General features: G+C 39.8%; 2 protein-coding genes across 3 annotated transcripts in view; both read left to right on the plus strand.

Annotated features, from left to right (window-relative positions):
• Positions 1 to 5,259: 5,259 nt before the first annotated feature.
• Positions 5,260 to 6,165, plus strand: zgc:113691 (uncharacterized protein LOC503529 homolog). The gene has a single exon (XM_064943728.1). The coding sequence runs from the start codon at positions 5,260 to 5,262 to the stop codon at positions 6,163 to 6,165; it is 906 nt and encodes a 301-aa protein (XP_064799800.1).
• Positions 6,166 to 12,029: 5,864 nt separating this feature from the next.
• Positions 12,030 to 14,981, plus strand: part of ndc1 (NDC1 transmembrane nucleoporin) — a 36,386-nt gene continuing 33,434 nt past the window's right edge. Inside the window, exon 1 of one of the 2 annotated variants that reach the window (XM_064928927.1) lies at positions 12,030 to 12,293. In XM_064928927.1, coding sequence (XP_064784999.1) covers positions 12,255 to 12,293 — 39 coding nt within the window. In that variant the 5' untranslated portion in view covers positions 12,030 to 12,254. The remainder of the gene's footprint in view (positions 12,294 to 14,981) is intronic. The other variant, XM_064928920.1, reaches the window with a different exon arrangement.

Here is a 14,981-nt window from a genome sequence, read left to right on the forward strand (position 1 = left end):
TACACCTTTTTCTCCCTGAGTACTCATTACAGTCTGATCAGGAAAGTAGGTCTTTTTAGTTGACTGCTGTTGATAACCATGTTAATGTAAGCCAGTACATCAGTACAATTTGAATGTTTAAATCATTCAGGGACAGAATGTAACTTAGAGGGAAGGACTAGAGTAGTAGCAGTGTCTCAAAGTCCATGAAACAGAGTGGATGCCTAGACATCTACTGATTAAGTGGAGCTTTTGTCCCTTAATGTTTTTAATACGAGGACATTAGTCAATGTCAGATCAGTCAGCCTGATGGGTTGTGGTGTCTGTGGTCATATCACTCAGCCTGATGGGTTGTGGTGTCTGTGGTCAGGTTGTGGTGTCTGTGGTCTGGTCAGTCAGCCTGATGGGTTGTGGTGTCTGTGGTCTGGTCAGTCAGCCTGATGGGTTGTGGTGTCTGTGGTCTGGTCAGTCAGCCTGATGGGTTGTGGTGTCTGTGGTCTGGTCAGTCAGCCTGATGGGTTGTGGTGTCTGTGGTCTGGTCAGTCAGCCTGATGGGTTGTGGTGTCTGTGGTCTGGTCAGTCAGCCTGAGGGGTTGTGGTGTCTGTGGTCTGGTCAGTCAGCCTGATGGGTTGTGGTGTCTGTGGTCTGGTCAGTCAGCCTGATGGGTTGTGGTGTCAGTGGTCAGGTCAGTCAGCCTGATGGGTTGTGGTGTCTGTGGTCTGGTCAGTCAGCCTGATGGGTTGTGGTGTCTGTGGTCTGGTCAGTCAGCCTGATGGGTTGTGGTGTCTGTGGTCAGATCAGTCAGCCAAACAGTAAGAGGTTGTGGAACAGATCTACAGTATCATTGTTCCAATACAATGGAAAGCGTTATATATAACCTATACTACCACAGATACTATATACTACCACAGATACTATTCACTACCACAGATACTATTCACTACCACAGATACTATATACTACCACAGAAACTATATACTACCACAGATACTATTCACTACCACAGATACTATATACTACCACAGAAACTATATACTACCACAGATACTATATACTACCACAGATACTATTCACTACCACAGATACTATTCACTACCACAGATACTATATACTACCACAGAAACTATATACTACCACAGATACTATTCACTACCACAGATACTATTCACTACCACAGATACTATATACTACCACAGAAACTATATACTACCACAGATACTATTCACTACCACAGATACTATATACTACCACAGAAACTATATACTACCACAGATACTATTCACTACCACAGATACTATATACTACCACAGAAACTATATACTACCACAGATACTATTCACTACCACAGATACTATTCACTACCACAGATACTATTCACTACCACAGATACTATATACTACCACAGAAACTATATACTACCACAGATACTATTCACTACCACAGATACTATATACTACCACAGAAACTATATACTACCACAGATACTATTCACTACCACAGATACTATATACTACCACAGAAACTATATACTACCACAGATACTATTCACTACCACAGATACTATATACTACCACAGAAACTATATACTACCACAGATACTATATACTACCACAGAAACTATATACTACCACAGATAATATTCACTACTACAGATACTATATACTACCACAGAAACTATATACTACCACAGATACTATATACTACCACAGACACTATACACTACCACATATACTACATACGAACACTACCACAGACACTATACACTACCACAGATACTATATACTACCACAGATACTATATACTGCCACAGATACTATATACTACCACAGATACTATATTCTACCACAGATACTATATACTACCGCATACTACACTACCACAGATACTATACACTACTACATACTACACTACCACAGATACTATATTACTATATACTACCACAGATCCTATTCACTACCACAGATACTATGTACTATCACAGATACTATTCACTACCACAGATACTATATACTATCACAGATACTATTCACTACCACAGATACTATTCACTACCACAGAAACTATATACTACCACAGATACTATTCACTACCACAGAAACTATATACTACCACAGATACTATTCACTACCACAGGAATGATATACTACCACAGGAACGATATACTACCACAGATACTATTCACTACCACAGATACTATATACTACCACAAAAACTATACACTACCACAGATATTATTCACTACCACAGATACTATATACTACCACTAACACAGACACTATACACTACCACTACCACAGATACTATACACTACCACAGATACTATACACTACCACAGTTACCATACACTACCACTACCACAGATAATATACACTACCACAGATACTATACACTACCACAGATACTATACACTACCACTACCACAGTAACCATACACTACCACTACCACAGATACTATACACTACCACAGATACTATACACTACCACAGATACTATACACTACCACTACCACAGTTACCATACACTACCACTACCACAGATACTATACACTACCACAGATACTATACACTACCACAGATACTATACACAACCACTACCACAGTTACCATACACTACCACAGATACTATACACTACCACAGATACTATACACTACCACTACCACAGTTACCATACACTTCCACTACCACAGATACTATACACTACCACAGATACTATACACTACCACAGATACTATACACAACCACTACCACAGATACTATACACTTCCACTACCACAGATACTATACACTACCACAAATACTATACACTACCACAAATACTATACACTACCACTACCACAGATACTATACACTACCACTACCACAGTTACCATACACTACCACTACCACAGATACTATACACTACCACAGATACTATACACTACCACTACCACAGATACTATACACTACCACTACCACAGATACTATACACTACCACAGATACTATACACTACCACTACCACAGATACTATACACTACCACTACCACAGAAACTATATACTACCACAGATAATATTCACTACTACAGATACTATATACTACCACAGAAACTATATACTACCACAGATACTATATACTACCACAGACACTATACACTACCACATATACTACATACGAACACTACCACAGACACTATACACTACCACAGATACTATATACTACCACAGATACTATATACTGCCACAGATACTATATACTACCACAGATACTATATTCTACCACAGATACTATATACTACCGCATACTACACTACCACAGATACTATACACTACTACATACTACACTACCACAGATACTATATTACTATATACTACCACAGATCCTATTCACTACCACAGATACTATGTACTATCACAGATACTATTCACTACCACAGATACTATATACTATCACAGATACTATTCACTACCACAGATACTATTCACTACCACAGAAACTATATACTACCACAGATACTATTCACTACCACAGAAACTATATACTACCACAGATACTATTCACTACCACAGGAATGATATACTACCACAGGAACGATATACTACCACAGATACTATTCACTACCACAGATACTATATACTACCACAAAAACTATACACTACCACAGATATTATTCACTACCACAGATACTATATACTACCACTAACACAGACACTATACACTACCACTACCACAGATACTATACACTACCACAGATACTATACACTACCACAGTTACCATACACTACCACTACCACAGATAATATACACTACCACAGATACTATACACTACCACAGATACTATACACTACCACTACCACAGTAACCATACACTACCACTACCACAGATACTATACACTACCACAGATACTATACACTACCACAGATACTATACACTACCACTACCACAGTTACCATACACTACCACTACCACAGATACTATACACTACCACAGATACTATACACTACCACAGATACTATACACAACCACTACCACAGTTACCATACACTACCACAGATACTATACACTACCACAGATACTATACACTACCACTACCACAGTTACCATACACTTCCACTACCACAGATACTATACACTACCACAGATACTATACACTACCACAGATACTATACACAACCACTACCACAGATACTATACACTTCCACTACCACAGATACTATACACTACCACAAATACTATACACTACCACAAATACTATACACTACCACTACCACAGATACTATACACTACCACAAATACTATACACTACCACTACCACAGTTACCATACACTACCACTACCACAGATACTATACACTACCACAGATACTATACACTACCACTACCACAGATACTATACACTACCACTACCACAGATACTATATACTACCACAGATCCTATACGACTCTATACTATACTACAATCTCGGTCACAGAAGATTTTTGTTGACGCATTTACTGACCAAGAAGGGCTTAATGTTTGTACCATTTACTGACCAAGAAGGGCTTAATGTTTGTACCATTTACTGACCAAGAAGGGCTTAATGTTTGTACCATTTACTGACCAAGAAGGGCTTAATGTTTGTACCATTTACTAACCAAGAAGGGCTTAATGTTTGTACCATTTACTAACCAAGGAGGGCTTAATGTTTGTACCATTTACTAACCAAGAAGGGCTTAATGTTTGTACCATTTACTAACCAAGAAGGGCTTAATGTTTGTACCATTTACTAACCAAGAAGGGCTTAATGTTTGTACCATTTACTAACCAATAAGGGCTTAACGTTTGTACCATTTACTGACCAAGGAGGGCTTAAGTATTTGGCTTTAATTAAGAAAATAGAAACATTGTGTCACTTGAAACGATCTGTGTCAAAGAGATGGTGTGGCCTAATTAACGGTCATTCTAGACCTGAGCTTAGTGTTACACTGGAGAGGAACTGCTGCCTGCCCAGCTGGAGCTGCCCTGGTGCTGCCTGCCTGCCTCTCTGCTCTCTCTCTGATAGACTCAACACGAGGGGATTGTGTCAAGTGCTTATGTCCAGGGTGGATATAACAATGGATGGAACGTTCTAGATCCTGAGGAATATTCATGTTTTTGATTTCTGAAAATTATTTGTCCATCTATTTGAACCCATGGGAGAGACCTGCAGTAGAGAAACCTGAAACCAGGAGTAGAGAACAGAGAGGATTTCTAGGTTATTATCCCACACTAGGGGATTCTAGTTTTATGTGTGATATTTGAGTCTGTTAAAAGCTATAACCTCATGGCTGAGAAAAAAGAGAACGTCTCCAAGTTTGAGATGTTGAAACTTCTGGAGAAGTGCAGGAAAGAGAGAGACGATGCGGTGCACAGGGAGAGTATTATGAGGGAGAAGCTGAGACAGTACGAGTCCAGGATGAGGTCAACGGAGTTGCTGAAACAGAAATTCAAGACCATGACTTCGGAAAACAAGGAGCTGCGCAAGCATGTCAAGGCTCTCCGCCAAGAGATAGGCCTGGAGGCAAGCCCCAAGTTCAACGGCAAAACCACCAAGGACATCATCTCTGACTTGCACGAGAAGGAGCGCCAGTGCAGTTTCCTGGTGGAGAAAACGGGTAGACTCAGTTTGACCATTGATGATCTGACAGCAGAGCTGGCAAATGCTGTCGCGTCCAAAACTCTTCTGGAATATCAGGTGCAGTCGTTACAGCAGAACCTGAAGGACATGACGAATAATCAACGGCGTTTGTTGAAACTCTGGGAGGATAAGAGATCTCAAAGAGAGCAGCTCACTCTCCCTGCGATAGGCCTACCCCAGAGGCCCGGAGAGAAATCTGTCTCTCACAAGGGAGTACAAACAGAGATGTCCATCGATTCAGCCCAGAAACTCCCACACAACGCATTTGAGACCAAACCTTCTCCTTCACCACGATCACGACACCACAAGACAAGGTCTTCTATAGATAAACAAGGGGGATTAACAACATTGGGAAATGGTCATCAGCTGGGGAACGGCAACCATTATACACTGGAAAATGCCCTCCAGCTGGGAAATGGCCTCCAGCTGGGAAATGGCCTCCAGCTGGGAAATGGCCTCCAGCTGGAAAATGGCCTCCAGCTGGGAAATGGGAATCATCAACGTGAAAAGGAGGATTTATTTCACTATGAAACCAATGAACACATACTGTAAGGCTTTATAACATACTGTAAGGCTTTATAACACATACTGTGAGGCTTTATAACATACTGTGAGGCTTTATAACACATGCTGTAGTAAGGCTTTATAACACATACTGTGAGGCTTTATAACATACTGTAAGGCTTTATAACACATACTGTAAGGCTTTATAACATACTGTAAGGCTTTATAACATACTGTAAGGCTTTATAACACATGCTGTAAGGCTTTATAACACATGCTGTAAGGCTTTATAACATACTGTAAGGCTTTATAACACATACTGTGAGGCTTTATAACATACTGTAAGGCTTTATAACATACTGTAAGGCTTTATAACATACTGTAAGGCTTTATAACATACTGTAAGGCTTTATAACATACTGTAAGGCTTTATAACACATGCTGTAAGGCTTTATAACATACTGTAAGGCTTTATAACATACTGTAAGGCTTTATAACACATATTGTAAGGCTTTATAACATACTGTAAGGCTTTATAACACATACTGTAAGGCTTTATAACACATACTGTAAGGCTTTATAACATACTGTAAGGCTTTATAACACATACTGTAAGGCTTTATAACACATGCTGTAAGGCTTTATAACATACTGTAAGGCTTTATAACATACTGTAAGGCTTTATAACATACTGTAAGGCTTTATAACATACTGTAAGGCTTTATAACATACTGTAAGGCTTTATAACACATATTGTAAGGCTTTATAACATACTGTAAGGCTTTATAACTTCTTAGTGCTTGGCCAGCGGAACACCTGTCAGCGGGACACCTGTCGACAACTTCCGGTGAAATTGGAGGGCACGCAATTCAAGTAAATACTCGTACAAATTATGGATATTAAACATTTAGGTAGATACAAGTGTCTTAAATCGGTTAAAAGCTTAAATTCTTGTTCATCGAACTGCATTGTCCTATTCACAATAGGCTTTACAGTGAAACCATGCCATGTGATTGTTTGAGGACGGCGCCCCACATCAACATATTTTTCCACCAGCACAGGTTTCAGAAATTCACAAATAACGATTAAATATTCACTTACTTTTTTGAAAATCTTCCTCTGATTTGCAATCCAAAGGGTTCCAGCTACAACATGGATGGTCGTTTTGTTAGATAAAATCCTTCTTTGTATCCCAAAAAGTTAAAGTCTGTTTAGTTGGCGCCATCGATTTGAGTAATCCACTCGTTCAACATGCAGAGAAAGGAATCCAAAGAGCTAGTCAAACAAGTCAAACTACGTTTCTATCTAATTTTCAAACACCTGAAGGTACCACGTTCATCTGTACAAACAATAGTACACCAGTATAAACACCATGGGACCACGCAGCCGTCATACTGCTCAGGAAGGAGACACATTCTGTCTCCTAGAGATGAATGTACTTTGGTGCGAAAAGTGCAAATCAATCCCAGAACAACAGCAAAGGACCTTGTGACGATGCTGGAGGAAACGGGTACAAAAGTATCTATATCCTCAGTAAAACGAGTCCTATATCGACATAACCTGAAAGGCCGCTCAGCAAGGAAGAAGCCACAGCTCCAAAATCGCCATAAAAAAAGCCAGACTACGGTTTGCAACTGCACAAAGATCGTATTTTTTGGAGAAATGTCCTCTGGTCTGATGAAACAAAAATAGAACTGTTTGACCATAATGACCATCGTTATGTTTGGAGGAAAAAGTGGGAGGCTTGCAAGCCGAGGAACACCATCCCAACCGTGAAGCACGGGGGTGGCAGCATCATGTTGTGAGGGTGCTTTGCTGCAGGAGGGGCTGGTGCACTTCATAAAATAGATGGCATTATGAGGGAAGAAAATTATGTGGATATATTGAAGCAAGATCTCAAGACATCAGTTAAGTTAAAGCTTGGTCACAAATGGGTCTTCCAAATGGACTATAACCCCAAGTATACTTCCAAAGTTGTGGCAAAATGGCTTAAGGACAACAAAGTCAAGGTACTGGTATGTGGGAAGATTGTGGAAAGCTACCCAAAACGTTTGACCCAAGTTAAACAATTTAAAGGCAATGCTGCCAAATACTAATTGAGTGTATGTAAACTTCTGACCCACTGGGAATGTGATGAAAGAAATAAAAGCTGAAATAAATCATTCTCTCTTCTATTATTCTGACATTTCACCTTCTGAAAATAAAGTGGTGATCCTAACTGACCTAAGACAGGATTTTTTACTAGGATTAAATGTCAGGAACTGGGAAAAACTGAGTTTAAATGTATTTGGCTAAGGTGTATGTAAACTTCAGATTTCAACTGTAATTATGCCAAAACATGATTCAAAAATATAATTCACTGACAGCAAGACAGCTAATTTAACACTAGCCTAGTGAGCAGTCAAATTGACATTTACAGTTGCTGGCTTGGCTAGTCAATCTAACATTTGTTAGCTTTTAATAAATTGGCTACGGCAGTTTATTTATTACACCTTTATTTAACCAGGTAGGCTAGTTGAGAACACCTTTATTTAACCAGGTAGGCTAGTGGAGAACACCTTTATTTAACCAGGTAGGCTAGTTGAGAACACCTTTATTTAACCAGGTAGGCTAGTTGAGAACACCTTTATATAACCAGGTAGGCTAGTGTAGAACACCTTTATTTAACCAGGTAGGCTAGTTGAGAACACCTTTATTTAACCAGGTAGGCTAGTGGAGAACACCTTTATTTAACCAAGTAGGCTAGTGGAGAACACCTTTATTTAACCAGGTAGGCTAGTTGAGAACACCTTTATTTAACCAGGTAGGCTAGTTGAGAACACCTTTATTTAACCAGGTAGGCTAGTTGAGAACACCTTTCTTTAACCAGGTAGGCTAGTTGAGAACACCTTTCTTTAACCAGGTAGGCTAGTTGAGAACACCTTTCTTTAACCAGGTAGGCTAGTTGAGAACACCTTTATTTAACCAGGTAGGCTAGTTGAGAACACCTTTATTTAACCAGGTAGGCTAGTTGAGAACACCTTTATTTAACCAGGTAGGCTAGTTGAGAACACCTTTATTTAACCAGGTAGTCTAGTTGAGAACACCTTTATTTAACCATGTAGGCTAGTGGAGAACACCTTTATTTAACCATGTAGGCTAGTTGAGAACACCTTTATTTAACCAGGTAGGCTAGTGGAGAACACTTTTATTTAACCAGGTAGGCTAGTTGAGAACATCTTTATTTAACCAGGTAGGCTAGTGGAGAACACCTTTATTTAACCAGGTAGGCTAGTGGAGAACACCTTTATTTAACCAGGCAGGCTAGTTGAGAACACCTTTATTTAACCAGGTAGGCTAGTTGAGAACACCTTTATTTAACCAGGTAGGCTAGTTGAGAACACCTTTATTTAACCAGGTAGGCTAGTTGAGAACACCTTTCTTTAACCAGGTAGGCTAGTTGAGAACACCTTTATTTCACCAGGTAGGCTAGTTGAGAACACCTTTATTTAACCAGGTAGGCTAGTTGAGAACACCTTTATTTAACCAGGTAGGCTAGTTGAGAACAAGTTCTCATTTACAACTGCGACCTGGCCAAGATAAAGCATAGCAGTGTGAACAGACAACACAGAGTTACACATGGAGTAAACAATTAACAAGTCAATAACATAGTAGAAAAAAAGAATCTATATACATTGTGTGCAAAAAGCATGAGGAGGTAGGCAATAAATAGGCCATAGGAGTGAATAATTACAATTTAGCAGATTAACACTGGAGTGATAAATGAGCAGATGAACATGTGCAGGTAGAGATACTGGTGTGTGAAAGAGCAGAAATGTAAATAAAATAAAAACAGTATGGGGAAGAGGTAGGTAGATTGGGTGGCTATATACCGATGGACTATGTACAGCTGCAGCAATCTGTTAGCTGCTCAGATAGCAGATGTTTAAATTTGGTGAGGGAGATAAAAGTCTCCAACTTCCAGAGATTTTTGCAATTTGTTCCAGTCGCAGGCAGCAGAGAACTGGAAGGAAAGGCGGCCAAATGAGGTGTTGGCTTTAGGGATGATCAGTGAGATACACAGCTGGAGCGTGTGCTATGGGTGGGTGTTGCCATCGTGACCAGTGAACTGAGATAAGGCGGAGCTTTACCTAGCATAGACTTATAGATTACCTGGAGCCAGTGGGTCTGGCAACGAACATGTAGCGAGGGCCAGCCGACGAGAGCATACAGGTCGCAGTGGTGGGTGGTATAAGGTGCTTCAGTAACAAAACGGATGGCACTGTGATAAACTGCATCCAGTTAGCTGAGTAGAGTATTGGAAGCTATTTTGTAGATGACATCGCCCAAGTCGAGGATTGGTAGGATAGTCAGTTTTACTAGGGTAAGTTTTGCGACGTGAGTGAAGGATGCTTTGTTGCGAAATAGAAAGCAGACTCTAGATTTGATTTTGGATTGGAGATGTTTGATATGAGTCTGGAAGGAGAGTTTGCAGAGTGGTGTAAAGTACTTAAGTAAAAATACTTTAAAGTACTACTTAAGTCGTTTTTGGGGGTAGCTGTAATTTACTTTACTATTGATATTTTTGACAACTTTTACTTCACTACATTCCTAAAGAAAATTATGTACTTTTTACTCCATACATTTTCCTTGACACCCAAAAGTACTCGTTACATTTTGAATGCTTAGGAGGACAAGAAAATGGCCCGATTCACACACTTATCGAGAGAATACGTACCGATCATTCCTACTGCCTCTGATCTGGCGAACTCACTAAACACAAATGCATCTTTTGTAAATTATGTCTGAGTGTTGGAGTGTGCCCCTGGATATGCATAAATTTTAAAAATACAAAAATGGTGCAGTTTGCTTTGTTTAATATAAGGAATTTGAAATTATTTATACTTTTACTTTGGATACTTAAGTATATTTTATCAATTACAATGTATTTTGATTCTTAAGTATATTTAAAACTAAATACTTTTAGGATTTTGCTCAAGTAGGATTACTGGGTAACTTTCACTTTTACTTGAGTAACTTTCTATTATGGTATCTATACTTTTACTCAAGTATCACAATTGGATACTTTTTACACCACTGGTCAACGGTGTTTCCTCTTCATACGTTCAGGACAATTCCTATTGCATGCTGCACATTTCACTCCAAAACAGATTTTAATTCCTTCTCTGGCGCATTCGCCCGCACACACACACGCGCACCCACAGGAAGCAGCTCGAGTTTTCATTGGAGGCTGTGTTTACATCCTACAGCCATTGGCTGCCTTCATCACGAGGGGTATGTACGGGAGATCCTATTGGTTCCAAGTTTAGCAGTTTGCAAATTTGCCTGAGTAGACAGGGTGTTGAAATATACTTTTTATGACAAGTTTAGGTGCCTACAAATTTTATAGTCATCATAAGAATGTTGTACTGTCATATACAAAATATCAGATCCTTCCTCGACGGGGATCGATCAACTTCACGTTTTTAGGCTTTCGGCCCACCACCTAATTTCTATGTGACAGACCACAGAGTTTCTAAAACCCAAGAGGCGCAACATCACGATCTTACCGGGAACGCTTCCGAAACGGACCAAACAGACTAGGTAGGGGTTTGGCGTTTGACAAGTCAATGAGAGAAGTGAAAAAAGTATTCATGAATTAATAATTTTCTCGAAATCTAATGGCAGAACCAAGATTCGAGCCAAAGTCTTAAGTAATTGAACATGTTATTACTCCAACCTCGTGAAAGTGACATAGTTTAATTTTCTTTAAAAAAAAACAACTTTTATATCGATGGAGAGTGCCTTTGATTTTTGACGGTATGCACATGCGCAGTTTGGCGGCGAGACCCGATGAAGTGTTTTCTACGCATGTTCGTCATCAGCCAGCGTCGCCATGACGTCGCTTTACAACTGTGGTGTGGATTTGTCTTTGAGAAGCAGATCCAGCCTCTCTTCTTCATGCTGTCGTCTCTCTGGACAGACTTTGAAAAAGGGGGGTCCTGGCATGTCCTTTGAATGCATGTGCCGCGCTTATACGAGAAACTGCACAGAAGTGGAATATTCTCTAGGATTTTGACAACAAGCTGGCATAATTTTTTTTTTTAAACACCTTTCTTTTTTTGCAGTCGGATCTAAAATCTTTATATCGAAACAAAATGTTTTCATCGGATCAAAGTTGTTGGTTCGTTCGTAAGGTAAGCACTGCCCTATTTAAACAACTAAACCACAGCTAGCTAGTTAGTTACCCAATTACAGTTAGCTAGCTTGGCTATTAACTAGCTAGCTAGAACAGTAGCTACATTTCATTGCTAGTATAACATCAACAACACAAGTTGTTGCTGGCTCTCTGTAATTGTAGCTAGCTAGATTTTCAAGTTTCACATAAGCTAGGTAATATAGTAGTTGAACGTAGCATTCAGCTTTGACCGGAGGGTCTGGATCCAAGCTACAATTTCTAGCCCAATACATACCACTCAAAACCCGCACAAAACGCCTGGAAACGAGCACAATAGTTTGTTTTTCACAGCAAGAGTAGAGTTGCCATATTTATACAACAAAACCCTTTTTCATAATGTTATCGATCCAATTAGAAGGAATAACATAGTAACTTGTAACGACATTAGAAGTGTTATTAGTGTTTCCTCAAAATAATAGTTATTGCAAGCTATGACAGAATATGTGGCAAGAGAAAATAATTCACCCTTATTAAACTCGCCAGATCAGTTTCCATCAATAGATGTCGATTTAGCTCGTTTGACTGCTATGATTAAGAAATAAGGCACAAAGGGGTATGCTATATGACCAATATACCACGGCTAAGGGCTGTTCTAAGCATGACGCAAAGCTGAGTGCCCGGATACAGCTCTTAGCTGTGATTATATTGACCATAACCCCCCGGGGTGCCTTATTGCTATATTAACTGTGTACCAACGCAATTAAAAGTAATATTTTCTCATACCCAATGGTATATGGTCTGGTATACCGCCGCTTTCAGTCAATCGGCATTCAGGTATAAAACCAGGTTTATTATTGTATATAAATCCCCTTTGCGTATGTCCGTAACATAGATGAATCCAACAGGAGAGTTTGAGTGATGAAAGTTGGACCGAGGATCTCAATCTCTGAGCAAGAACCACTTGGACTTCCTTTAAAATGTTTATGTTTGGCTTTTTTCTGGCAATTTAGCTGTTATGTGACAGATGTTAATACTATAAACCGTTATAAATGTCCCACTTCCTGAGATTGACTTCTCATATCAATAGGCATAAAGCTACAGACTAAAATCTGGGTTGATGATTGTTATTCAGTTTTGCCAGGGTTCGCTTAGATAAAAGCAGGTAGCCTATAGCCCCTGATGTAATTCTGAACTGTTTAGCAGCTTGCTTAGTTCAAATGAAGACTAATTTATTCAACATGAATAGCGAAGCGATTTGAGGTAAGAAGTGCTTGTGTTTCCCAGCAGCCTGCATGAATTAGGCTACTGAGGAAGGGGTCATAATTTCAGGCAAAAGTTTCAACACACTTACTCATTCAAGGGTTTTTCTTTATTTTTGACAAGTTTCTAAATTGTAGAATAATAGTGAAGACATCAAAACTATGAAATAACACATGGAATCACGTAGTAAGCGAAAATATATTTGATATTCTTCAAGTAGCCACCCTTTGCCTTGATGACAGCTTTGCACACTCTTGGCATTCTCTCATCCAGCTTCACCTGGAATGCTTTTCCAACAGTCTAGAAGGAGTTCCCACATATGTTGAGCACTTGTTGTCTACTTCTCCTTCACTAGGCGGTCCAACTCATCCAATCTCAAATTGTGTTGAGGTCGGGTGATTGTGGATGCCAGGACTCCATCACTCTCCTAGGTCAAATAGCCCTTAGACAGCCTGGAGGTGTGTTGAGTCATTGTCCTGTTGAAAAACAAATGATAGTCCCACTAAGCTCAAACCAGATGGATTGGTGTATCGCTGCAGAATGCTGTGGTAGCCATGCTGGTTAAGAGTCCCTTGAATTCTAAATAAATCACTGACAGTGTCACCAGTAGGGTTGCACATTTTGGGGAATATTCAGAGGTGGAAACCTTCCGTGGGAATTAACAGGAATATATGCAAATTTAGTATTAACACCATTTAAATGTAGATGTGTTTTTGCGTTGGATATATTTACCATATCATATGGAGACAATTGCAAATGATTAAATCCTTCCTATATTAAAAAAAAACAGTAGTTACGAATTTAACTTTAATTCAATTAGTTGACTCTTTACATGGGATGATTTGACAGAACAACAAAAGGGAATTTTGAATGATCCATCGCATCTCCCCCCAGAAAATGTTAGTCTAGAAACTAAAGCTTTGTTTGTCTTCCTCTCAGGCTTCCATGTCTCCTCCCTGGACCTTAATGTCCACCTCTTGAACATCAGACTCTGAGGCCTCATTCACTGTCACTTTCCAACCTTGTTGACAATGTCTTGTTGTCAGACTCAAAAAGCCTCACATTTGCCCGGATGGCCACCAAAACATCATCCCCTTGTATTGGTCAACCTGTTGCGTGCTGTGGTGTGTGTTCCCAAACTAGGACCAGTTGCACTCTTGAGGCAGCTGATGTTGGTGGGATTTGGAGGATGATGGAGGCAGCAGGGGAAAGAGCCTCAGATCCACAAAGTCCCTTCCACCAAGTGGCTGATGAGATATGTTGGACTGCCAAGAACCTTGCCCTCATCCAGACCAAGGTGGCGAGACACGGTAGTGATGACATCATAGGCCTTGTTGATCTTTGCACCAGACAGGATGCTCTTACCAGAATACTTGGGATCCAACATGTACGCTGCGGCGTGTATGGGCTTCAGGCAGATGTAACTGCAGTTTCCTCTGCTTGAGAA

Source organism: Oncorhynchus masou, chromosome 3 (assembly GCF_036934945.1).
Source record: "Oncorhynchus masou masou isolate Uvic2021 chromosome 3, UVic_Omas_1.1, whole genome shotgun sequence".
Lineage (NCBI taxonomy): Eukaryota > Metazoa > Chordata > Actinopteri > Salmoniformes > Salmonidae > Oncorhynchus > Oncorhynchus masou.